General features: G+C 40.7%; 4 protein-coding genes across 11 annotated transcripts; 2 read left to right on the forward strand and 2 right to left on the reverse strand.

Annotated features, from left to right (window-relative positions):
• Positions 1 to 468: 468 nt before the first annotated feature.
• On the reverse strand, positions 469 to 2,737 carry LOC115036272 (uncharacterized). Of its 2 annotated transcripts, none has more exons than XM_029494398.1 (6): positions 2,645 to 2,737; positions 2,137 to 2,354; positions 1,933 to 1,988; positions 1,702 to 1,773; positions 1,383 to 1,469; positions 469 to 1,287 (listed from the first exon to the last, which is right to left on the reverse strand). In XM_029494398.1, exons 2-6 carry the CDS (start codon positions 2,171 to 2,173, stop codon positions 691 to 693), a joined length of 849 nt encoding a protein of 282 aa, XP_029350258.1. In that variant the 5' UTR covers positions 2,174 to 2,354; positions 2,645 to 2,737; the 3' UTR covers positions 469 to 690. The 2 variants fall into 2 exon arrangements, with proteins under 2 accessions (XP_029350258.1, XP_029350257.1); XM_029494397.1 differs by having other exon boundaries at positions 1,702 to 1,776.
• A 93-nt stretch (positions 2,738 to 2,830) lies between these two features.
• wdr20a (WD repeat domain 20a) lies at positions 2,831 to 9,067 on the forward strand. 7 transcript variants are annotated; one of them, XM_029494220.1, is made up of 5 exons: positions 2,839 to 3,094; positions 4,487 to 4,669; positions 5,108 to 6,083; positions 6,126 to 6,448; positions 7,951 to 9,067. In XM_029494220.1, the coding sequence occupies exons 1-5, from the start codon at positions 2,846 to 2,848 to the stop codon at positions 8,002 to 8,004; spliced, it is 1,785 nt and encodes a 594-aa protein (XP_029350080.1). In that variant the 5' UTR covers positions 2,839 to 2,845; the 3' UTR covers positions 8,005 to 9,067. The 7 variants fall into 7 exon arrangements, with proteins under 7 accessions (XP_029350076.1, XP_029350080.1, XP_029350077.1 ...); XM_029494217.1 differs by having other exon boundaries at positions 5,108 to 6,034; positions 6,071 to 6,448; XM_029494218.1 differs by having other exon boundaries at positions 5,108 to 5,764; positions 5,834 to 6,448.
• Positions 9,068 to 10,749: 1,682 nt separating this feature from the next.
• mok (MOK protein kinase) lies at positions 10,750 to 16,070 on the reverse strand. The gene is made up of 12 exons (XM_029494296.1): positions 15,902 to 16,070; positions 13,905 to 14,019; positions 13,492 to 13,581; positions 13,328 to 13,398; positions 13,148 to 13,226; positions 13,012 to 13,060; positions 12,714 to 12,892; positions 12,429 to 12,530; positions 12,147 to 12,320; positions 11,373 to 11,532; positions 11,071 to 11,271; positions 10,750 to 10,855 (listed from the first exon to the last, which is right to left on the reverse strand). Exons 1-12 carry the CDS (start codon positions 16,068 to 16,070, stop codon positions 10,778 to 10,780), a joined length of 1,467 nt encoding a protein of 488 aa, XP_029350156.1. The 3' UTR covers positions 10,750 to 10,777.
• Positions 16,071 to 16,346: 276 nt separating this feature from the next.
• On the forward strand, positions 16,347 to 24,751 carry nemf (nuclear export mediator factor). The gene is made up of 32 exons (XM_029493609.1): positions 16,347 to 16,495; positions 16,636 to 16,704; positions 17,030 to 17,132; positions 17,361 to 17,486; positions 17,575 to 17,723; positions 17,823 to 17,890; positions 17,987 to 18,076; positions 18,198 to 18,271; positions 18,358 to 18,428; positions 18,547 to 18,622; positions 18,728 to 18,868; positions 19,038 to 19,246; positions 19,323 to 19,496; positions 19,590 to 19,653; positions 19,797 to 19,885; positions 19,980 to 20,083; positions 20,178 to 20,240; positions 20,349 to 20,461; positions 20,872 to 20,929; positions 21,069 to 21,127; positions 21,219 to 21,339; positions 21,431 to 21,734; positions 21,839 to 21,881; positions 21,991 to 22,040; positions 22,182 to 22,323; positions 22,905 to 22,982; positions 23,134 to 23,340; positions 23,625 to 23,660; positions 23,783 to 23,889; positions 23,969 to 24,012; positions 24,099 to 24,178; positions 24,523 to 24,751. The coding sequence occupies exons 1-32, from the start codon at positions 16,437 to 16,439 to the stop codon at positions 24,598 to 24,600; spliced, it is 3,249 nt and encodes a 1,082-aa protein (XP_029349469.1). The 5' UTR covers positions 16,347 to 16,436; the 3' UTR covers positions 24,601 to 24,751.
• Positions 24,752 to 24,766: the final 15 nt, after the last annotated feature.

Raw genomic sequence — 24,766 nt, forward strand, 5'->3', positions numbered from 1 at the left:
ATATTCCATGATAGACATGGTCATGAATATGTCCTTGTACATAAGTCTTTGATGATCAAATTTTTTTTTTTTTTATATCCAATCTGTAATGCAAACACTCAGGCTTCAGCGTTAAAGCTGACTCTTCACAAATTACATAAATTGTGTTCAATGTGTTGCTGCCATCTGCTGGTTGGAGAGTTGCACATCATGGGAGTAAATGAAATACAAGCTCAATCATCTTGGTTTTTCCCCTTCTGTCAGTTTGTAGAAGGTATATTTTCACAGCCTTTGACCTAAAATTCACTTGAGCTGTAGTTGCTGCATTCCATAGTTAAATAAAAAGGAGGCCAAACTTTACTATCAAATGCAGAACTAGGTACCACTTTAGCAAGCCACACAATTATTTTTTTCAATATAGTTTTTCTTTTATTGGAAAAAACAGTACCTTCATCGCCAGTGCATAGATTGGGGCCTAGGTCACTGTGGTGATTCCCTTCAACACAAATCACAATTGCTCAAACATGAGACAATCAGCACAATGTGTGACACCTGTGAGACACTCAAAATTACTAGAGGTAAAAAAATAAACCAAAGTGCATAAAGTAACTTTTTACAGTACTTAGTTCCTCCTTAAATCATTTAAGGTATTTAACATGAGTGCAGTTCTTCATTCCGTCAGTGATGAGGTGGCTGTAACATAAACACAGCTCATTCAAATGCAGAGTCCCCTGCCTCTTCTTTGTCCTCCATGTTGACAACACACTGCCTCTTTCTGTGGCCCAGTTCCACCACTTCTGCCCCAGGCAGCCCCAACTTCCTCTTGTAGAGAGATCTGAGGGTACATGGGCTGGGGGACCGCTCTGAAGAGCTGTCCAGAAACCAGGATGAGCTCCCTCCCACTGAGGTGAGAGGTCCAGGAGTTTGAGGCGTAGAGGATCTTGTGCCATGCAAGCCTGAATCATAAAGCTGCGATTCGATATCCATGGCTTGGGTTTGCATTGTTGAATCATTTGCCATTTCAGTGTGAGTGTGAAGCTCACAGACCCACAGCTCAGAATCACTCCCACATTTCATCTGGACATCCAAAATATTTTGCTGCTCTGTTCCAGGATCTCTCATCCCATTTTTTGTTACTTCTCTGAGGGCAACAGAAGCAGGGTGATGAGGGATGAATCTCCTGCTCCGACCAAAAAACCGACATCCTCCACCACCTCCTTGGCCCTGCTGCCTTGTCCTCCTGGAGACACCAACATCGATGTCTGATTCATCTGAATCCTCAGAGCTTCCATCATATGGGTCCAAAAACTACAATCATAGAAACACATTCATTCATTAATACGTGGACGAGTAGCACATATTTATGCCAGTATTGGATCAATGATTAAATGCAGAAAGCTTACCGCAGAATAACAACAATGCTTTGCTGTAGGCTTTAGTGGCAGTGCCCGATGTAACGTCCCACGCTCTGGTGCAGTGCTTGTCCATCCCTGTCCAATTAGATTTTCGTTGATTGTCACAAATAATTTAAAAGGTAAATGCATTTTGAGTAGTAAGCACCCAAGGCCGGTTTGTTGGGAATAAATTTAATTGTATCCTTTTTCCAACCAAAATTTGTGGCAAAATTTCATTGAAATGAAATATACCATATAAAACCCACTTTGTCAGATCTGTGTGTGTATTAAAGTCATTGTGTGTGCAAAAGCCACTCAAAAACATTACCATAGTGCTGGTGTCTGACCATCTTGGACTGATTTCTGAGTCACTATCACTGCTGGACTCCACTTTGCACATCTCCTGGCACAAAACAGCAGTCACTCAAAACCACATTTGCAAGGGAAGATATTAAATATTAAATGAAAGATTTTTTAAAATGTTCACACACACAAAAAAAAAAAAAAAAATTAAAAAGAACTGGTCATTCACAGATTTGAAGTTCAATTCTAAGCTCACCATGTACTTGAAAGCAAGTTGATCCACGTTGTTGGGAATATGTCTCTCATTGTGACCTATTGAGAAAAAAACAAAACAAAACGTACAACTGAATTTGTTGTTTAAAAAAATATTATGAAGGTTTTAGATTAAACTATAACGTAAAGCCACGCACCAGAGAAATGTGTTAGACTAAAATACAAAAACCAAAAAACGGATACCTACCTGGAAGAGAGCGCTGTCGTCTTCTTCTACATGCCATGACATTTGGTGTAACTTCTCCGGACTGCGGGAAATTAAACACTGAAACGATTCATTTGCTGTCTGGTGAGACAAACTTGCAGATTAATGCAGCAGCAGAGAAGTCGGCGCACTTGATACGATGCAGCCAAGTGCGGCCACGCTGGGCGACGCGGCGTGGACCCGATCCACGACGGGACGACCTTAAACACACCATGAGTCTGCTCGTTTCAACAGTTTAACAAAATAATACGTCCGGTCATTTTCCTCTTTTCAAAATAAAACCCTCATTAAACTTATTGCTGCAGCACAGCTTCATTGTTCGCCCGATTTGTTTCATTTTTGCTTCCCCGATTCAACCGTCCCTATCGTTTATCCTAAAATAATATCATCCATACATTTTTTTTTTCATTTGAAAAATAGGTAAAGACAGAAAAAAAAGTTTTATAAACTATATAAACTATCAATGCTGATGCTGCTATTTTATACTTACTTGATGAAGTGATGCAGATGGTAAAAAGAAAAATACATGCTGCCACGCAGTTTTAGTTGAATGCACAGTTGATCGCGGAGCAGCCAGTTCCGCGGTGAGCCGGTGGGGGGACCGGTAGAGAGGGAATGGCCGCTCCGTGGCCCGCTCCCCTGCGTGCGTAAGATCCGGCCTGGGGGAACGGGATGAATGTTAATTTCAAAGATGGCGGCGGAGGGAGGAGGGAAGGAGATGAACGAAATTAAAACTCAGTTCACTACTCGGGAAGGCGTCTACAAACTCCTCACTCACTCCGAATACAGCCGTCCCAACAGGGTGCCTTTCAACTCGCAGGGCTCCAACCCCGTCAAGGTTTCCTTCGTGAACGTCAACGACCAGTCGGGCAACGGCGACAGGATCTGTTTCAATGTGGGCCGAGAGCTCTACTTCTACATCTACAAAGGCGTTAGGAAGGTAGCGTGCTAACGCGGCTAATGTCAGCGGAAATTCCCAATTCTGCATGTGAAAATGTGCCATAGCTGTGTGATCTGGGGCTGGACTTCAGACTTGCGTCTGCTGCTTAAAAAAAACAAAACAAACAAACTCCGTCAGGTGCTTGACTTTCAAATTGGCTGGCAGCTAGTTAGCTTGAAGCTAGCCCACTAGTTAGCTAGCTAGCTAGTTAGCTAGCCAGCCAGCCAACCAACGCGATTGGCTAACGTTAGCGAGCCAGCAGCTACACGGAGGCCGGGGGGTAAAATGCGTCCACAGTCCGTCATGCTGTTTTCGTTTTGCGGCACAGTTGCTCTCGTAAGTCTGTGTTGCGGTTGTTATTCATACTTGTCGGCGTTGAAACAGTTGGCCTAACGGTGAACGGTGACACCCGCAGCACCTGTCGACGCCCTTTGACTGACAGGTGTCGCCGTGCCCCGGGGATGCTGGCCGGTCATTATTAGGCTAACAGGCTAACATGCTAACCGCCACCGTGATCCTGAAATGTTGCGGCCCTCGGCTGTTAATGTGGGGATTTGTTCGGACGCAGTCTCAGACATGGTCACACTAAACTGACTCGATCTGCTTGAAGGGAAGTGTTCAGTCAGTGCAGCCTTTAAGCGTCCACTAAGGATCTATTTCCGTGTCGATGTTGAGTCTTAACGCAGTCTCAGCTGACTGACAGGACGTCACAGTCCGGCAGCTGACTGCCAACTTAGCGATGTGTCAGTGTTTTAATCATTCCTACAGAAACCTTGTCCTTGTGACAGTTAAGACTGTACAAGCTTTATCGTTATGGTGTCTTATTGTCAATCACCTAAACTGAGCCTGGTATAAAACATGCTTTTTTGTGGCGTGAAAGCTGCGTTTTTTGTTTTTTTTACTGGATTCTTGACTTAAACTGTATTTAAGACTCGGTATTATATTTTGTCTCTTGACAGGACATCCAGTCGTAACAGAGGAAACACTGAGTCATCATTGTACAGCCAAACTATAAATCATTAACAGTGAACTGCTATTATAATGGTTGTCTACAGTATATGCCCGAGGTGTTCTGTTCTCAGTGATAAAGTACTGTTTTCTCCAGAATCTGTGTGTGATGGTGAACATCTACCTGTCAATGGAAAAAAGGCAGACCTCCATTTTTACTCAGTCATTGTTGGGTGGTTGATATGCAGCTAAAAATCGCATCAGTGATTGTCACATTGTCACCTCAAATGTCACTGTGTTTGAGAAAAACCACATGAAAACAATATAACTGCACAGTCCAGTGGCATGACTGACAGTTTGGCCAACAATAGCTATTATGTGACCAATGACAGTTAGTACTTTCAGATATCTCTACTCGTACGTGATTTTGGTCTCTCTTGACAGGCTGCTGACCTGAGCAAGCCCATAGACAAGCGTATTTACAAGGGAACGCAGCCCACCTGTCATGACTTCAACCACCTCACAGCTACGGCGGAGAGTGTGTCCTTGCTGGTGGGTTTCTCAGCAGGGCAGGTACAGCTCATTGACCCAATCAAGAAGGAGACAAGCAAGCTCTTCAATGAAGAGGTAGGTTCCCAAAGGACAAATGGTAGATGTAATTCTTCGCCTATTTGGTTACGGTTGGACCGTTTCAACTGAGTCTTGTTGTAACTATTGTGAGTGTGAGATTTATTAATTTTTTTTCCCCACCTGTCCAATTTCCATAAACATATTTCTGAAAATAATCAAATAATCCCTTCAGGGTCCAAATCATTCTTTGTACTTGTTCTAAATTGTAATGTAAAGTGTGTCTCCAATACCCGGTTTTGTACTCTGGTACTTTTTATATTTTCCCTGCCCACCACCAAACCAAATACAGTATTATCAAGTGACATTAGATTTTATGAAAGCATTTTTAGCATTTCCTAATTACACTGTACTGACACTGTTCTCATCCTCTTTCCCCCTCCACTCTCTCCCTCCCTGGCTGCCTCTGAAACCTCAACCTTCCTTCTTTCCTGACAGAGACTAATAGATAAGTCCAGAGTAACATGTGTGAAATGGGTGCCAGGCTCTGAGAGCCTGTTTCTGGTCTCTCATGCCAGTGGGAATATGTACTTATACAACGTGGAGCATACATGTGGCACCACAGCACCGCACTACCAGCTGCTCAAACAGGGAGAGAACTACTCTGTACACACGTGTAAGAGTAAATCCACGCGGAACCCTCTGCTCAAATGGACAGTGGGTGAGGGGGCCCTGAATGAGTTTGCCTTCTCTCCAGATGGAAAGTTCCTAGCCTGTGTAAGCCAAGACGGTTTCCTACGGGTGTTCAACTTTGATGCTGTTGAGCTACATGGCACCATGAAGAGCTACTTTGGTGGCTTGTTGTGTGTGTGCTGGAGCCCTGATGGAAAGTATATAGTTGCTGGTGGAGAGGACGATCTAGTGACTGTGTGGTCCTTCTTGGACTGCAGAGTCATCGCCCGAGGTCATGGGCACAAGTCTTGGGTGAGTGTGGTGGCATTTGATCATTACACCACCAGCGTGGAAGAGAATGACCCAATGGAGTTCAGTGGTAGTGATGAGGACTTCCAGGATCAGATGATCCATTTTGGACGAGACCGGGCCAACAGTACACAGTCTCGACTCTCCAAGCGCAACTCCACGGACAGCCGGCCTGTTAGTGTGACATACCGGTTTGGCTCAGTGGGCCAGGACACTCAACTCTGCCTATGGGACCTCACTGAGGATATCCTTTTCCCGCATCTTCCACTCTCACGGACACGGACGCACACTAACGTGATGAATGCTACGAGCCCCCCTGCGGGTGCTACAATAATCACTAACACTTCTAGTAGCACTACTAATGGAAACAACAGTGGTGCCAATACTCCTGGTATCAACTCCCTCTCTACTACATTACCACGCTCCAACAGCCTACCCCATTCAGCTGGCACCACAGCAACGGCAAACAATACCAACAAGGCTGGCAGTGGAGGTGGAATCGGCAGTGGAATCATGGACAGTGCCATCGCTACAGGTGTGAGTAAATTTGCCACACTTTCACTCCACGATAGGAAGGAGCGCCATCACGAGAAGGACCACAAACGCAACCACAGCATGGGTCACATCAGCAGTAAGAGCAGTGACAAGCTCAACCTGCTGACAAAAACCAAAGCGGACCCTGCAAAGACTCTGGGTACTCTGCTGTGCCCACGCATGGAGGATGTGCCCCTCCTTGAGCCCCTCATCTGTAAAAAGATAGCACACGAGAGACTGACTGTACTCATATTTTTAGAGGACTGTTTAGTGACTGCTTGTCAGGAAGGATTTATTTGCACATGGGCGAGGCCAGGAAAAGTGGTAAGTTCTTTTTAATGTAGGACATGTGGGGGAATTTGGAGTGATATTGTTTGTCAATCTTTAGCTGTCTGGAAATCAGTTGGTGGGCTGTAACTAAAAATCAAGATATGTTCTGAAAGCTTAAAAGGAAATATGGACATTTTGAATAACATTTTTAGCTTTTCTAGTCAGAAGGTCAGTCTCTGCAGGCAGGCAAATAACATATCAGCATTTGTTTGATGTACACCTGCTTTACAATGAAAGACCTGTTATGCTTAAGTTTCAAATATAGCCAATGCTATGACAAAAATACAGTCTCGTTATATAATGCATTCTGATAAGGAGGATTTCCTGTGCCGACCTGTGAGGGGATGGGGGATGTTAATCCATACGAAGTGTTTTCATTGGTTCATCATAATCATTCCACAATGCATAGCAGCATAGCCAAAAAGTCATCTGCATACACTCACATTTCAGCTTTTATGCAAATGGAAACTTTGCCCACAGAATCTTTGCAGTCTATTACTTGCTTACAGCTTAATATGGGTATACTCCCTTGTATATGTTTTTTTTTGTTTTTTGTTTTTATTTTGTTTTTCTGTGTTTTGAGAGCTTTTTCTAGAACAAGGCACAAACGGTTTGCCTTTTGAACATAACCAGCAGTATGAAGACTAGTTAGTCCAATGAGACCATTACTGTTAACCAGCGGTTAGAGGCTTGGGACATATGACATAAAAATGAGATTGAGGCACACAGACGGGCTTTTGTGCAGTACAGACATTTGACTATACTTTTCCAAAATAATGTGTTGGTCTTCTATGAATGATTCGTGGCTTCGTCTGACCACTAAAGAGAGTACTTCTAGTAAGTATAGCTTGTAGTGGCTTCTTTGATTAAAAAAAAACAAACAAACAAAAAAAAAAAAAACAACAACAAAAAACTAACAAAAAAAAACCAATTATGATATAAAAATATTAAAAACTTGGCTTAGAACAGTAGGAAAATGTGGCACATCTGCCAGATTTATAAAAAAACCACTTGATACATAAACAAGCGATGGAGCAGAAGTTTATGAACAGACCTCTTTTCACAGGATTAAGTGCATAATGGGAAAAGGGTAACCAAAGTGCCCTTAAATAGTTTACCCTTGAAAAGACCCTCAAAGGTCAGATTTAGAGGTTGAAAAAGTCCCACTGAAGAAAATGCCCCCGGTCTGGTCATGTACATTAGCAGTGCCTTCATAAAGCAAACCTCTCAAAGACTGCTTTAGTCTCACACAGTTAACTCGGCATCCACTTTGACTGCTGTGAACAGCCTTTTAATTAAGTGCAGGGCATCGGGATACGGAAAGAGGATGCTAGAGGCACATTTTTTAATGAGCTATTTGTTGCTTGATTTTTTTTTTTTTTTTTTTTTTATTATTATTATTGTTTTTATTTTTTTTTATTTATTGTTTTATTTTATTTTTTTGCTATAGTATGTGAACTTTCCAAATGCAAATCTCCTTGTTTTCCTTTTTCCAGGGTTTATTGTCATCCCAAAACCAAGCCAGCTCTCCCAGTGGAACAGTAGTATAGCCACAATATTTCTGCTGCTAAAGAACCCTGCAACCCAGAGTCTGATGCTGCTCTTCACCCTGCAAGCATTGCAAGTTTTTTCTTTTTCTTTTATACCCTTCCTCCCTCCTGAAATTTTTTTTTTTTTTTTTTTTTAATGGCTTTTAGTTTGTTTTCGTATATCATTCAGTTGATTTGAGAGGAGGAATGAAGCAAGAAAAGGTGTGGTGCATTTGTGGACTATGGCACTACTGTACTATTGTTCTCTGAAATTTTAACACATTTTAGATTAAAAAAAAAATCTTTCTATCATGTCAAACTCATCAGACTGTCGTCCCCTCTGGAACTAAGGCTTGGCTTTGTTAGATGCAAACCAGACAACTGTGGCTTGAGATTTAAAAGGATAGTTTATATAATTTTCATCAACCCCTTTTTTAAACTTTGCGATGTTGCCCAGTCGTGACTCAGGGTTACTGACTGAAACATGAATTTTGAGAACTATCCTTTTATGACCAAGTGCGTGAGCATCTGAAAATTTTGCTTCCATCCACATTCACCCTCCACTTTTGTCTTCTCTTGAGTAGAATCTCCCCATCAACGACTTTGCACTGATTTTGTTAGTTATTTTGTTGTTTGTTTTTTATAACTACTCTAATGGAACAAAAAAAAGGGTTGAGGACTGCCTTTTTACACTTGGCTTTAACATCCTCAGTCTTGAAATCTGAATCTATAAAGCTTGATGCTGCAATCATAGTCTTTTTAAAGAAAAAAAAATTGTTTGCACTTAAATTAGTTTATTAGAAGAAAATGGCTTTACATTTTTGGGTGTGCTCAGAACTCACAGATGGCTAATACAGTAGGTGAAGAAAATGATAAAAACTATTAAAACCTTTATCTATTGAGCATTTATTTTAATATTATTTCAGATTCAAATCTGCTCTGTATCATAATGTGTATATTGTAATTAATTGATCTGATGGGGGCCTAAGCAAACTACCATTACTCCAGTGGAAGTTTTGTCATTGATAGTTATATTTCTAAAGCCTAAAGTATACATATTAATAATATTAAAAAATAATCTTGAATACACCGTTTACTGTTCTTGTTTTTGTTCACCCACATGTACTGTATTTACATAACAAAGCTGGAATGCATCTGGTATGACAATTGCTTACGTTGTCATAAAAATGCTGTAGCTGCAACAAATTAGCTGTCAAATCTGAAACTCAGGAAAGTACACAGATAACATTTGGATCTTATAAGACTTGATATAGGACAAAAATACTTTGTAACGAAACTATTGACCCTGATATCCTCCTTTTTAACAAAAGCCACATGAAGCATTTCAGATGTGGAAGCATCTTTTTTCATTTGACTGAAACGCTCCATAAATGTATTTAACGTCTACATGATTAGCAATCAGGTATGCCAAGAGTTCATTATTCTTAAGGCAGAACACTAGATAGGCAATTACACATTGAAGCTGATAACATTTTATTTCCCACTTAGATGATATTAAATATTAAATTTGAACATTTGTGTTCATGCAGACCTGTTAAGGTGAAAATATTTACAATGCATATGAATGACAACAGTACACCGATGATACTTGACAGGTTTTTTTAATTCTGATTATGCATCATGATAACCAGCTTCATGCACCTAAAGTGCACATTGAGTCACAGTTCATTTTAATGAGCTCACTACTCTGAATGGAATAGTGTGTTGTTTTTAAGCCACACTGTTGTAAATGAGTGTGCGAGGGTATTATTTCTCAAGCTACATTCTGAACATAGCAATAAAAAGTGGTTTGGGGCTTTTAAAGACCCAATCTGTAATGTGACCTTTGTTTTCACACTCATAATTGATCTAAAGGTAGTTTTTGTTCGTAACTGCTTAAGGTGTGTTGTTTTTGTTTTTTTGTTTTTTTTTGTCCATGTTGGACAGCTGATTTCATCTACCACTAAACCATGAAATGGTCCTTTAAAAGACTTGACAATTGTGTGGCACAGAATAATTGTGAAGCACTTGATGTGAATGTTTTTGCAGTGTTGCACAGGAAGACTTCTGCCCGTCTCCAATCCGTTTGTTTAAGGGAGTATTTCATATCAGTACCAGTGAAAGTAGTTCAATTTTGCTCTGAGTTTTATTGCTTTACAACTTTGAATCACAGCTGTGTATAGTGTTTGAAAATGTAAATATAGTGTTTTACATGACTTTTTAGTTTGAAATTAAAATATGAGTAGTATTATTAAAAAAAAAAAAAAAGTTTATGTACTCATTTGTGATTCACAGTTGTAAAATAATGTAACTGGAACTAATGGGTGTGACAGCTTTTTAAAGCCAATGTATTAGTTTCCAGCTGGCTCATCATATTCTTCAAACAAGTTCCACTATTAATAGTTCACCTCTGGTAAACAGCTGTCTTATTGCTTCACTCGTGTAATAGGCTCAGATTGAAGGATAGTTCTCTTCCGTAAACATGTAACACCTGACTGGGGTTAAGTACAATAGTGGTTAAACCCCAACTGCGCATTCTCAATCCGACATAACTTGATGGATGGATGGATTCATTATCTGTGTAAGAATGACTAAATTTCACCTTGACTATGAAGATTCAGGAGTTTGGTCAGAAGTTCTAAGTTGACAGCGTCTGTGGTCTTAATTGCATTTTTTTTTTTTTTCCCCTTAAAATCTTTTGATATCTTTTTTAATCAGCTCTGTCCGAACAGTGTCCTCTCAACAATCTGTTCATCAGTACAATAAGGAGTGATTTTTAAGGTGTTCTTTCCTTTCAGTAGCCTCCGTGTTTCCTATCCAGAGCTGGCATATGGTAGGTCTTGAAAGCTGTGCGGTGTGACTCATCTCGAGGCTGCAGAGAGAGGAAACGCAGGCTGAATGCCAAATCAAAGCACTTGTTTGTCTCAATTAATATTCATTCATTTAGCTTTGAACAACACAGTGATGTGTCTTCTGATATTTAAAACAATCATGTCAGCTTTGTTTTGATGTGACTTCCAGGATGCCCAAATGTGAATGATTCAGAAAATGACAGCCCCGATGTCGTTGCTGCACTCCTGTGATTACCTTAGCCAAATGTGACTGGCACTTTTTTGTTGTGATAGCTGGCAGCGTGCCGCGGTGAGTGACAGTGAATGCAGGCATAGTGGAGACTGGGAAGGAGATCTGTGGTCCTCCTGGAACAACCATGTTGATTTTGTGCAGCTCTGTGGGATAATGAGGGACGTTCCGTCTCACGAGAGGCTCTGCTACATGCTTCACATTGTGCTGTGACAAAGAAAGTTTTGTGTGACAGGAGCTGTATTGGTATCAAGAGCTTTGGAGACTTCAACACAGAGCTCCATTTGGCTGGTAGAGTTTAGACTTACACGCATTAAAGGTGTTTGTCTGGTATGTCTTCCCCTCAGCTGTTTGCCAAGTCTGCTTGAGCGCCAGATGTGTTCTAAAGAACTGTGTGTCACACTACTCTCAACTCCATCCATAGTCCCTGAAGCTCTGTGCAGAGTATCAGCTTTCTTCTCTGCCAGCCTGGAAGAAAGAAAGCAAGATTTCTCTTTGAATAGTACACTGCTTAGAAATAATGGACAGTGTATCATTTGTTTAGAATGTAACGGTCACTTGAAACCAAAATCAGCAGCCTAGTGAGGGTTACATTTACAATCATGGAGAAAATTAAGCAAAAAACTGAAATCACATGCTGATCCAACTTATGTGAACTGTATCACAGCAACTCATAATGTGTGTCCACAGTGTCAATCACCAGCATCCCGACAAAACTCCGGCTACATGTGGCCAGACATTGTCCTGCACCAGGACAAACCCAAGGCCCACTGCTCCAGTGTCAGGTCAGGCCAGCCAGGTACCAAACAGCAGGCAGGGTCTCTGTGACCCTCGAAGGACATGCCTTCTCCGACCATTGTTGGCTCACTACCAAACTGGTTGGTAGCATGATGGTCACCACATCTCCAGACTCTAACATCTATCTCAAATCTATAAATTGAAATGTATTCACAGTCACTTGTGCTTCCTAAAATGGTCTGATTGAGACCCCTGAACTTTAACTGGCTCCCTGCTACAGTGTGATTATTAAGTGTTCCTTCTTTTTATGAGCAGCGTATATTAATTACCATATTTAAAATTACCTGATTTCCCTGAAGAATGTGTGACGCAGGGCTGTTTCTGCAGAGATGCGTTCATCAGGGTCATAGGCAAGCATCTGGTAGAGCAGTGACAGAGCTGGAGCTGGGCAGTTAGGGATTAATCGTGATATACCGGTGCCTTTTTTTGGAGGGAAGTTGAAATGCATTGCTCTAGACCTAGCAGATATATATAGACATAAATGTAAATATGTGTTTTAATAAGTACACAAAAATGAGATGCTGCTGCAGCAACGTGACAAAAAATTTTTTAGTAGGAGCACCTACTGCTTGAACTTTTTGAGTAGACTTTGATCTGGTGTCCCCAACACATTGTGGATCTTCGTAACCTGGTCCAACTCATTTGATCCAGGAAAGAGGGGATTTAAACTGGAACACAAAGGTACAATAATCTGGGTACCACATTAAAGCTATTTACATAGCATTTGGTGGTGGTTGTGTACAGAATTGGTAAAATGACAAAGACTAGAAACCTCTTGTCACCCACAGACTCTTAAGTGAACTGTTTCAGTGCTACGGATGAAATGATGTGCCCTCTCCCTGCAGAGATACCTCATGATCTCATAGAAGACACAACCGGCACTCCAGATGTCCATCTTTAAGCTGTAATACCCGTCAGTCAGGAGACACTCTGGGGCTCTGTACCAGCGTGTGGAGATGTATTCTGTGTGCGGAGGCTTAGAGTACACACTCCGACATGAGCCAAAGTCCCCAAGCTTCAGAACGTTTTGCTGCAATTTTTAAAAACAATTTTAAATTGTTTTAAATCTTTTATGATTCAAAGCCAAAGTGCCACTGCTGTATTTTTTTTTTTTTCTTGGACCAAATTTATGACAATTAGGCATCTCACCTTGATGAGAATGTTCTCTGGCTTCACATCTCTGTGAAAGATGCCACAGCTGTGAAGAAAAACAATGAACTTCTTTAATTTTGATTTTATATATATATTTTTTTTAATGTTCATATGAATATATTTTCTCACCTACCTGTGCATATGTTCAAGTGACTTGCACAGCTGGTACATGTAGTGCCTCACTGTATGGTCAGGAAGTGGAATTTGTCTTCCTGCAAACGATGAAAAATATCAGCCCATAATTTATCCAACGTTCTAGTTCATTCTTATAGTGATTAATTCTGTGCCTGTACTGTTATTCTTTCACAAATACCTTGTATTAACTCATAAATGTTCATCTCCATCAGCTCACAAATCAAAGACACGGTTCCAGTTTCTTTGTCACTGAAACATTAAGTTAGAATAACAATACGTACCGCACCACAATATTTAAGTCGAGACAATGTGTAAAATAAGAGCCAACACTCCTATACTCACAAAATCAGTTCATGCAGTTGGATGATATTTGTGTGTGGGCTTAATCTTTTCATTGCTTGGACCTCCCGCAGGTTGTTTGCCTGCTCCAGACTTTAAAACAGAGAAGAGATCAGAGATAATGTGGTATGCAGTAACAAGGAGTGTAATTGGTTTGGTGTCAGGCCATAGAATTCTCTATCACTGCTTCATTTTACAACAGCATCATGATGGCATAGTTTGTCGACAGATTAAGACTAAAGGCTGAGCACTAGAAACCACTGCTCCAACAAACAAACACTGCCATCCATTGTTGCCTCATCACAACAAGGCAGAATAGGTTGACTTATCATGTCAAGCTGTTGCCTCGAGTTTCAAGTTTCCCACCTGAATAATGTGCACAGCTTTTGGAAAATCCTGTGTTTCTGAATACATACCTGTTAATTGTCTGCTTCATAGTTTTACATGCATAGAATTTTCCATCTTTAAGGCTCTGAGTTTTCATCACCTCTGAAAATGTGCCCTCGCCAATTTTCTTGATTACTTTGTAGCCTGCACAACAACAACAAAAAAAAAAAAAAGAAGGAAATTTTGCATTAACAAGTTTCATCAATATTAGTTTTGTGAATGTTGTGAATATAAGAAAAGCAGAAAAACAACTCTGCAAAGCCTATCAGGAAATCATGTGCTCCAGAGACAGTCAAAACTGGAGCACACCCACTGGACATTAAAGCCCATGATAATTTCATTGGAATAGGGAATTGAGGTTGTCTGATTCACAGCTGAAAGTCCTACTTTCACATTGGGGTGTCAAGAAGATTATTTTCATTATTTCACAATTTTCTGGATTTGGGTAAAAAAAAAAAAGGTACAAAAAGAACTCATGCCCATATAATTAAATGTTTTGTTTTCTTCCATTCCAAAACTTCAATCAAATTCAAAATCCAATTTGCTGAGAATGACTTTAAAGAAAACTGTCTTACTTTAGAACCAGGAATGAGAAAACTTGGGATCTGTTGGTTTTAACCCTTTATGGTACCTTGTTGCCCTCAGACAACGCACCCATTTTTAGCCTATCGCATCTCCCCAATGTATCCCTTGGCAGGATGCAATACTTTAAAATAGAAAGGAGATCCCAGGGAACCAATAACAATGCTTTCATTTTTCATATGACTTTCAGGGAGCCATGGTGAAGCCATGGTGAAACTTTTTCCATCAGGAAAAAAACATATGACAGTAATAAATGAATAAAGCTACATTTATGATCGTTCGATGCAATATATTTGCAAATTAAATAATGGGAAGTTCTTAAAATGCAACTGTTGTCCTGAGGCAACAATGTTAATTAGAATTCTGATTTCTAAAAGCATACCAGTCTTCATAAGTTTGTGTTGATATTGGCAATTTAATAAAGATAAATTTGATATTGACTGCAGTAAAGTCCATGCTATTACATCATTATTATGGTGCAATGACAACAAACCCACCGCCTCTAAAAAAAAAAAATAAAAACACGTCAAACATTTTTTTTTCTAACTGGCATCATAATGTGTACCACAGAGGCTTCATTAAAAACAAACAAACACTGAGATGGTTAATAAATGAAGTATCGTAATGGTTGCATGCTGTTCTCTTATAAATTCAGTCATTAAATACATGAGTGATTTTAGCATTTTAGCTGCAGGATCGTTTTCGATCGATGAAACTAATGTTTGCAGATTTGATCTAAAGGCCTCAGGTCAGTGTCACCAAAGCCGCTTCAGACTCTCTCTAGATAAAAAAAAGGAGGATACCAAACTGAAAACCTCACTGTTTAGGACATTAGGGTCAAAATTATATTTGTTTTCGAGGCTCCTGTGGGAAGCTGTTAAAGGTGAAAACAAACAAAACAAAACAAAAAAAAAAAAAAACAGCTAACGCAGAAAAGAAATGAAACACTTGTCAAGTCCCCTCTCGGCCGTTTGCTCTCTACTTACACTGCATTCCTTGTCTTTTTAGCCGCAGCATGTGAGCCGAGCCTCCGCGATATCTGGACGGGACATTTTGAAAAAAACAAACCGATCTGAATATGAAGGCTTTGTCTTTTGAACGGATTTGCTCTCCAGCGGACACCAAACTCGCTTCACCAGCGTTAGCTTAGCCCCGGTAGCCAGCCCTGTTAGCTGACCGTTGCCTAGGTAACGGAGCACGCCTTCGCCCTCCGCCCTGACCTGAGGAGGAAACTGGAAACTCCGAGCCGAGTCCTCCTCTTTCATCCAAATATTAAAGCGCCACAGCGGGGCTGAACACGCTCAGCCGTGCAAATAAATAAATAAATAAATAAATAAAAACGAAAATGCCAGCGGAGCAGAATTATTTGCAGCAGGCCCTAAATATTTGAAGCGATGCTTTTATTGATGTCTCTTTCCCAGCCGGTGCCCGGTCGGGTCCTTACCTTCTTTCCAGAGGTGGCTGGAAACCGTTAGCTCGGACGCTTTCTCATTTGGCTGCGGATTGTTGTTCTTCGTGTCTACAACAGTTCCCCTGTTGGGTGGTGTTTTGCATGCATTTCGAAGGCTTGCCCTGTTTTTCACGCCGATCAGCCAGTTTGAGTAGTGCATCATGAGTGCACTTTGACCGCCAAAGAGCCGACCATCAGCTTCGCGATGCCTATAAACAAGAGCACAGCTGCTGTGCCACTACATTCATGCTATAGCACAACGTTACCAGGCACCAGAGCATCCAATACACAATCAATCAATGCATTCTATTCGCACACAGCCTGTGTGTTGTGTGTGTGTGTGTGTGTGTGTGTGTGTGTGTGTCGATAAGGCGTGGACCTGTCTATTTTGCTCCTCTTCGGCTTCTGTAGAGGCTTGTCATCACTGCGCATGTTCAGATGTTCCCTGCCGATGTTGCTCCAGAAATGTGAACGTTTACACCCAGATTGAATCTTAATTTTTGCATCTGAAAGAAACGTTTAAGGCACCATGAAGACGAGATTTACCACGGTGGATATCAGGGCAGTTATTGCCGAGATCAATGCCAAGTAGGTGATAAGATTTGAATATCATCCCGCCGGGCTGCTAACACAACTTAGCCTCCCGTGGCTGTGCTAGTCATCGATAATGTGGGTTTGTTTGCAGATGTGCAGACGTCTTTAATTCATGTTGTCCTCTTCTTTCACAGCTACATTGGCATGAGAGTGAACAACGTGTATGACATCGATAACAAGACTTATCTCATCCGGCTGCAGAAGTGAGCACAGTTTGAAAGGTTTTCTCTGGAAGTTTAACTGTCATGGACTTCGACAGGAAATTAGGAAAATTTCAAGTAATAAAAACACAGGAAAAAGTGTTTACTTGAAATATATTAACTGTAAAAGGGTCACGAGTATTCATAATTCGTTAGTGCTTCTGTCCAGTTAAAAATATTTTGTTATGTGGTGATTACTGATGCAGTGATGACCTTGCATCTAAATCGAATCTGTGACAATAGGCTTTTATAAATATAACTTTTGTTTGTGAAATTTGGTTCACGCTTAAATACAGTGAGTAATCTGAGTGTCATATTGTTGTCTCAGGCCTGACAGCAAGGCTGTTCTGCTCATTGAGTCTGGGACACGCATTCACTCAACAGACTTCGAATGGCCCAAGAACATGATGCCTTCAGGCTTTGCAATGAAAGTTAGTGCAACCTCCTGATGTCATTGTTTTCGATTCAGACTGGCACACATTGTAATACAGTGGTCTATAGAAGACTGTAACCACTTAGGCCATAAGTTTTGTTTTTTTACTAATGACAATTAATAATAATTAATGACAATTTTCACTTTCCGAACTTAATGTCAGTTGTTTTCTGGGCTTGGTTCTTGAGAAGAAAGCACAATGTTGAAGCAGCTTTTCTTTTCCCAGTGTCGAAAACACCTGAAGACACGGCGACTCACCCAGGTTAAGCAGCTTGGAATTGACAGGATAGTTGATATCCAGTTTGGTTCCGATGAGGCTGCTTACCACTTGATTATTGAACTCTATGACAGGGTGAGAATAGAGCACATGAACTTGTTTTGTTTCTGATGTCATTTTGTGTATACATTTATTTGTAGTTCTCTCCGTATCCATATTTCAGGGTAACATCATACTTGCAGATCATGAGTACACCATCTTGAATCTGCTGAGGTTTCGTACAGCAGAGGCAGAAGATGTTAAGATTGCTGTGAGAGAGCGGTATCCCATCGAGAGTGCCAGGCCCCCTGAACCTCTCATCAGTCTCGAGCGGTAATATCTGTGGATAAAATGTATATCTATCATACGTCAGTGAACATATATCATAACTATTTCAGTGAAAATATTTGTACCATCTTTTTTTATATATAGACTCAATGAAGTTCTCAGCAAAGCTCAAAATGGAGAGCAAATAAAAAGGGTCTTGAATCCACACCTTCGTAAGTAATGCAAAGAAGTTGATACAAATTTTAAATATATTAAAGTTAATGTAAAGATTGAATCATGTTTTGTGTCTTTTATAATCTCCTCTGCAGCCTACGGAGCCACTCTGATAGAACATAGTTTGATAGAAGTGGGATTGCCGGGCTCGATCAAAGTTGATAGCCAAGTTGATGCCAGCCAAGGTAGAACACAGTAATTTGAGACAGGCATGTCTCTTGCGTTGTTGCCATATGGTTAATAATAGATTGAGATTTGATTTTATAGCAGTTGTAATGTTATGCTTCTGTAAATCTATGTTTCCAGTTGCACCAAAAATCCTGGAAGCCATGCAAATTGCAGAAACATACATGGAAAAAACTGAGAACTTCAGCGGTAAGGTAAGAGATGTTTATTTAGAAACTCAGTGCTTTGGGAGCCCACTGTGGATTTGTTACATTCATTACCTCTCACTGTTTAACTTAAGGGTTACATCATTCAGAAGAGTGAAAAGAAACCAAGCTTGACTGCCGGCAAGCCAAGCGAAGAACTGCTCACGTATGTCTTGTTTTGTTTAAAGCACATTTAGTTACATAGAAGAATACCAAACATACCTCTTTACATTATGTAAAATCTGTTTTTATTACTTAATCATGATGATGATATCCACTCACAGGTATGATGAATTCCATCCATTCCTCTTCACCCAGCATTCAAAAAGTCCTTATTTGGAGTTTGACACCTTTGACAAGGTCAATATTAAGATGACTAATTATTTAATTTGTCCCTTAATTGCTTTTTTGAGTCAAATATTACTGTTAAAAAACTTTTTGCATAAATGCAATCCTTTCATTCAGGCGGTAGATGAGTTCTTCTCGAAGATGGAAAGCCAGAAGATTGACATGAAGGCATTGCAGCAGGAGAAACAGGCTCTGAAGAAGTTGGAAAATGTGAAGAAGGACCATGTGCAGAGGCTGGAAGCGTTGCACCAAGCACAGGTTAGAAATATAGCTGCTTCTCTTTTATCTTTTGCCTTAAATGTGGAAAATCATTAGCTAATGTGTTGTTGAGAGGAGTAAACAGAAGTAAGCATACATAGGCCAGCCATTTTATTCTTTGATTCAGCTAAAAGGTGTAGATGAGCAACCTTATTCTTTTCTGCCACAGGAAGTGGACAGAATAAAAGGCGAACTGGTGGAGATGAACCTGCCTATCGTAGAGAGGGCGCTGCAAGTGGTTCGCAGTGCGCTGGCCAATCAGGTGGACTGGACTGAAATTGGCATTATTGTCAAGGAAGCTCAGGCCGCTGGAGACCCCGTGGCCTGCGCCATCAAAGAGCTGAAGCTGCAGACCAACCATATCACCATGCTCTTAAAGTGAGACCACCACTGATACGGTACCCTATCCCCAGTTTTACAGCATTTGGCCCATGGCTTGCCTTTTCCTCTCTAGGAATCTATATATTAATGAGGAAGACGAGGAAGAAGAACAGAAAGAAGATGTGGCGGAGGAGAAAGGGAAGAAAACTAAAAATAAAGACAAAGGGCACAACAAGAAGTCTCAGAGGAACAAGCCCATGTTGGTAGATGTGGATCTTGGCCTCTCAGCTTATGCTAATGCCAAAAAGTAAGTTTCTGTATATCAGCCTTTCAAAATAGAAATGAGCGTTACTTGGGGAGAATTTTAAGAGTTGCATTAACAGTCGATGGAGCTTTTTAGGTACTATGACTACAAACGCAGTGCTGAGAAGAAGGAACAGAAAACCATTGAAGCAGCAGATAAGGTGAGGAAAGCTGTTATTTTACAGTCATTTTTCTTTTCTCCCTCTTTTTTTTTTTTAACACACAAGAAGGCTTTAAAACTGATACTTTGCATGTTGATGAATCATCTACTGAGAGAGGTTTTTCCATTTTTACATCATGTTAGGCTATGAGATCTGCGGAGAAAAAAACCCAGCAAACGCTAAAGGAAGTCCAGACGGTGACCACCATTCAGAAGGCCAGGAAAGTCTACTGGTATGTCCGCTATTACCATGTGTCAGTGTCATGACAGACTTTTTTTTATTCTGTGTGAACTTTATAAGCAGTGTGCCCTTTCCTCTTGTGGCAGGTTTGAGAAGTTCCTCTGGTTCATCAGCTCAGAGAATTATCTCGTCATTGCAGGAAGGGACCAGCAGCAGAACGAGATGATTGTGAAACGATACCTCCGGGCCGGTAATGAAAGTCACACCTATAATGTCACCTTTAAAAAGTAAATTTCTTCCAAGCTGAGCTTGTAGCTACTGTCATTGCACTCTTACTTTGCCAGGTGATATCTATGTACATGCCGACCTCCATGGAGCAACTAGTTGCGTCATCAAAAATCCCTCAGGTCTGCTCTCGTTTCTCTTTTCTTCAGCTTAAGATGAGAACTCATGGGACTTTAAAAATCATTTGTATGTTTCTGCCTTTCTCCACCTCCATCCCCCCTTCAATTTAGGTGATCCCATTCCTCCACGCACCTTAACAGAGACCGGCACTATGGCTGTGTGCTACAGTGCGGCTTGGGATGCCAAGATCATCACCAGTGCTTGGTGGGTCCATCATCATCAGGTATGTCACAATTAGTAGGATGTCAATTTTTTTAGCATTTCATCGAGCAAATCTGTCTGTCCCGTCTCATGTTGGTTAATATTTCTATATTTCAGTCTCGCAATTCATATTTGACGCCAACCATTGTAACTGACTGTGAGGCAAACAAATTATTGTTATATTATTATTGTACACAAATTATTATAATTATTATTTTTCTGTTTAAAAAAATTCCACAATAACTTGCTGTGACATTTCAAAGCTAGTGGATATCCTGTGGAATGTTCCTATTAACAAAGATTTATTTATATTTAGTGCTTCTAACCAAAATGTATTGACTCTCACTAAGTCTGACAAATGCCAATAGGCCCAAATCAGACATTACTGGCAGGCAAATATGGTTATTCATTCGTGCTCTAATTTTTGTGCAGGTGTCGAAGACAGCTCCCACTGGGGAGTACCTGACCACTGGAAGTTTCATGATCAGAGGTATCAAATACTAAAATCAAAGATGCACGAGTCTTCAGAGGCACCAAAGAAAAAATAGAGCGCAACTCTTAGCAGAGCTCTGAGGGTGATTCACAGTAAGGGCTGAACTTTTTTCTTTCTTTTGTTTCCTGCACATCAGGAAAGAAAAATTTTCTGCCACCTTCTTACTTGATTATGGGCTTTGGGTTCCTCTTCAAGGTAAATTCCATCATGAGTCATGAATAACATTTTGACTATTTATCATTGTAACATTGTCAAACATAAACTTTTGACGTTTGCCTGTGTGCAGGTCGATGAACAGTGTGTGTTTCGGCACAAAGGGGAGCGAAAAGTGAAGACTGTAGAGGACGACATGGAGGACAGCACATCCAAAACTGCTGAGCTGTTCGAGGAGGAAGAGGAGCTTCTAGGTGGGAGGGAGCCATAGGAGAATACAACTTATTTCGCCATGTTAGTAGCTACAAGTTTTGAGGGAAGTAACTGATTCTGTTGCCTTTGCAGGTGATGATAGCAGCAACGAAGATCAGGCCGAGGAAGAAGCACAAGATGCTGGACAGAACAAAGAGATAAAAAAGGAAAACAAGGTGGAGGGGAATGATGGTTCGAGTGGAAAAATGGACAGTGATCCTGAGCAGACAGCAGCAGACCTCGAAGGGGCGCTGTCAGAGCAAGGCAACATGGAGGCCGAAGCTGAGGAAGGCGAAGAGGAGGCCAGCAGGAAGGAAAAGGAGACGGGGAACGGAGATAATGAAGGATTCAGCTTTCCAGATACAACCATCTCTCTCAGTCATTTACAGCCCAGCAGGTAACATCACCAGGGCCACACAGGAAATGCCACTCGCCCAGCTCTGCTGATCTGTAACTGTGACACTGAATGCTTCCTTTTTGATGATCTCTTCTTAATTCTAGAAATATTCAGAACTTTGGCTTCAAAAAGGAAACAGCCGCTCAGGTAATTACTTCCTGTCCTTGGCTTTGTACATTTAAGTAATTCAGTCAAAGTCAAAAGACACCTTTACAAGCCTCAATATACTCATATTACTTTATTTATTTCCATTCAGGTGGAGGTAGACTCACAAGGGAAGAAACGCATGACTGCCAAACAGAGAAGGTGAGTCAGTAGAAAATCATTTTATTGAATTTCAACACAAATATGTAGAATTAGACTGACGTAAACAGCTAATACAACACTGGAACATATATAACAGCTGCATGTCCAGTTTTTGGTTTGATTCTTTGTCTTCATCCTCAGAGAGGAGAAGAAAAAGAAGCAGAAACAGGAGGATGATGACACTGAGGAGAAGGTCGAAATTTTGTCCAGTGGATCAGCAGCTGATCACGTGACCAAAAGTGGAGGAGGCCCCTCCCAGCAGCCTCTGAAGAGAGGTCAAAGGGTAAAAGTCTGAAGATAAAACATTGGAGGTTTTTTCTCTGTAGATTGTTCTGAGAATTAAATCCAGCCTTAAAACATTTGATAAGATAATTCTTAAAAAACCTGTTTATGCATGACACATTTTAAAATGGTAAAAAAGAAAAGAAATAACAAATCTAGAAAGAGCTCTACAAATCAACAAAGTTAGACAGTGATCACTGTCCAGCCTCCTGGAGGTGCTGTGGGCCTAACTAGACAAAACACTGATGAAAGGAGGTTCCCACCTGATGACCCCAAAGACACGTTAGATATTGCTGCTCACTGGCCTAGATACATATTATCTATAGGGCAGGGCGAAAGTTTGTTGTTAGGGAGAGTCACTGAGTCTGGTCCGTTTTTTGTCGCACACGTTTCTTGTGTTTACTCTAAATTTTAAATACCAAGTAAAATATTTTGGGGATGATCAAGAGTTGCTTTTGTTTTTTTGTTTGTTTGTTTTCCTCAGGAACAGTTTGGCTTTGCTATAAGTCATAGACTTTGTATTTAATGGATAAATCCTGAATAATAATTTATTTGTGCTGTTCATGTGTGTTTCTTCTTCAGAACAAACTGAAGAAGATTAAAGAAAAATACAAAGACCAGGATGAGGAGGACAGGGAGCTGATGATGCAGCTGCTGGGGGTAAGAAAGATTTAATAATAAAAAAATAACTGCAACCTTCCACACATAGTAGTGGCATTGCTGTCAGACCACCTGACAGACTTTTTCTGTGATATGACATAAACGTGATAATTAGGCAATAAATAACATTGGAAGCGTGTTTCTTCTTTAGTCAGCTGGTCCAACTAAAGATGAGAAGGAGAAGGGAAAGAAAGGAAAGAAGGGCAAGGGTAAAGATGAACCTGTGAGGAAACCACCCCCCCAGAAACAACCCCAGAAACCTCGTAATACGGAAACTGCGGCAAAGAAACCTCCAGAGGAGGGCGAGGGGGACCGGCAGCCTGGAGAGGAGGCAGGTCCTGCTGAGCCAGAGGACAAGGTGAGAGGACAAAACCCTTTACTGAACTCACACCACTGACTGGAACATTTGTCAGGTGATGTTGAGACATTTTTTATGTCCCTCCATCATAAATGACTCTTGAGTTTATGCTGGCTGCTAAGAATATGTTCTTCCTGGTCACTGCTGCTGCTGACTTGGACCTTTCCTAGTTAATCTAATACATTTCCAGACATTTGGTGCTTTCTGTTTTACACATATTCAACAGCCTTACGTTTTTACCCGAGTTTACTTCTTTTCACGTCATCTGCCGTCGTCTCTTTCAGGAGGACGATGTGGAGCAGGACAACCCTGGAACAGAGGTGTGCTCATCATGCACAGCATTTGACTGTGGACAAATGGAGTTTGAACCCAAAAGTGAGATTCAATCCTTCCATAAAACTATTTTCAAAAGTGGTAAAAATGTATTTTTGTGTTGCTTCAGGAAGCAGAGAACCTGCTCACCTCTTTAACAGGCCAGCCTCATCCTGAGGATGTGCTGCTGTTTGCTGTGCCAGTGTGTGCTCCGTACACGGCCCTTTCCAACTACAAGTATGTGTAAATAACCCTCTTTGTGTAAAGAACAGTGAAAGTGGAGAATGAAGACTAATTAATCATGTGATTTCCACAGACATAAGGTGAAACTGACACCAGGCTCTCAGAAAAAAGGAAAGGGTGAGAAGAGTGATCTGTTGTTCATGTTTTACAGTGAAAACATTTATGAATCAATGGTGATGGTATTTTTTTTGTGTTCCTTCCAGCTGCACGCACTGCTGTTCTCAGCTTTATGAAAGCCAAAGAGGCAATAACTAGAGAAAAAGACCTGTTCCGCAGTGTTAAGGTAAAAAAAAAAAAAAAAAAAAAAAGTTGACTTAATTGCAAAACAATCTGCACTTTATCAAATGATTCAAGTGAAATATTTTGGACCGTTCAGTTTCCAGCTCTTTAAATGTATGTATTTACTCCTTTAGGATTGTATCTTTGGCATTTAGACTGTTGATTAGCCAAACAAGCAACACAAGTATTCACATCTGGGAAAGTGTGTGCATGATGTTTTTAACCCGACCAAACACATAATTTATGAATCTGCTATCAACACTTTATTTATAGCACATTAATCAGATACTGGTCCTGTTTTTCTTGGCGTTATAATTCAAAGTGAGGCCACTCTCTCCTGTGTTGCAGGACACTGACCTGTCCAGAAACATGCCAGGGAAAGTAAAAGTGTCTGCTCCAAACCTGCTGGCTGCTAAGAAGAAATAACTGAAAAATACAGACCTGACAAAACTTGTGACATTTCATTGAAGCAGACAAGAACACTCTGATTCATTTCTCTGCCAACGCGGTCTGTTTCAAACAGGAAGGTTACAGTTTAAGATCGTATTTGAATAAGAATTCAATTTTTTACGAATGATTGTATGTTCAAGAA

This window comes from Echeneis naucrates, chromosome 22 (assembly GCF_900963305.1).
Source record: "Echeneis naucrates chromosome 22, fEcheNa1.1, whole genome shotgun sequence".
Lineage (NCBI taxonomy): Eukaryota > Metazoa > Chordata > Actinopteri > Carangiformes > Echeneidae > Echeneis > Echeneis naucrates.

Bases quoted from the DNA above. Each gene is read 5' to 3' on its own strand.
- LOC115036272 (XM_029494397.1), bottom strand. From the start codon at position 2,173: ATGGCATGTAGAAGAAGACGACAGCGCTCTCTTCCAG. The intron at 1,989-2,136 runs GTAGGTATCCGT...TTTTCTCAATAG, and splicing joins ACGACAGCGCTCTCTTCCAG to GTCACAATGAGAGACATATT. The intron at 1,470-1,701 runs GTAATGTTTTTG...CTAATTGGACAG, and splicing joins GGTCAGACACCAGCACTATG to GGATGGACAAGCACTGCACC.
- wdr20a (XM_029494216.1), top strand. From the start codon at position 2,831: ATGTTAATTTCAAAGATGGCGGCGGAGGGAGGAGGGAAGGAGATGAAC. The intron at 3,095-4,486 runs GTAGCGTGCTAA...CTCTCTTGACAG, and splicing joins TCTACAAAGGCGTTAGGAAG to GCTGCTGACCTGAGCAAGCC. The intron at 4,670-5,107 runs GTAGGTTCCCAA...CTTTCCTGACAG, and splicing joins GCAAGCTCTTCAATGAAGAG to AGACTAATAGATAAGTCCAG.
- mok (XM_029494296.1), bottom strand. From the start codon at position 16,070: ATGATGCACTACTCAAACTGGCTGATCGGCGTGAAAAACAGGGCAAGC. The intron at 14,020-15,901 runs GTAAGGACCCGA...GTTGTTGTGCAG, and splicing joins CAGCCACCTCTGGAAAGAAG to GCTACAAAGTAATCAAGAAA. The intron at 13,061-13,147 runs GTAGGTGAGAAA...TTTTCTTCACAG, and splicing joins TCACTTGAACATATGCACAG to CTGTGGCATCTTTCACAGAG.
- nemf (XM_029493609.1), top strand. From the start codon at position 16,437: ATGAAGACGAGATTTACCACGGTGGATATCAGGGCAGTTATTGCCGAG. The intron at 18,077-18,197 runs GTAGAACACAGT...CTATGTTTCCAG, and splicing joins CCAAGTTGATGCCAGCCAAG to TTGCACCAAAAATCCTGGAA. The intron at 22,324-22,904 runs GTAAAAGTCTGA...TTTCTTCTTCAG, and splicing joins CTCTGAAGAGAGGTCAAAGG to AACAAACTGAAGAAGATTAA.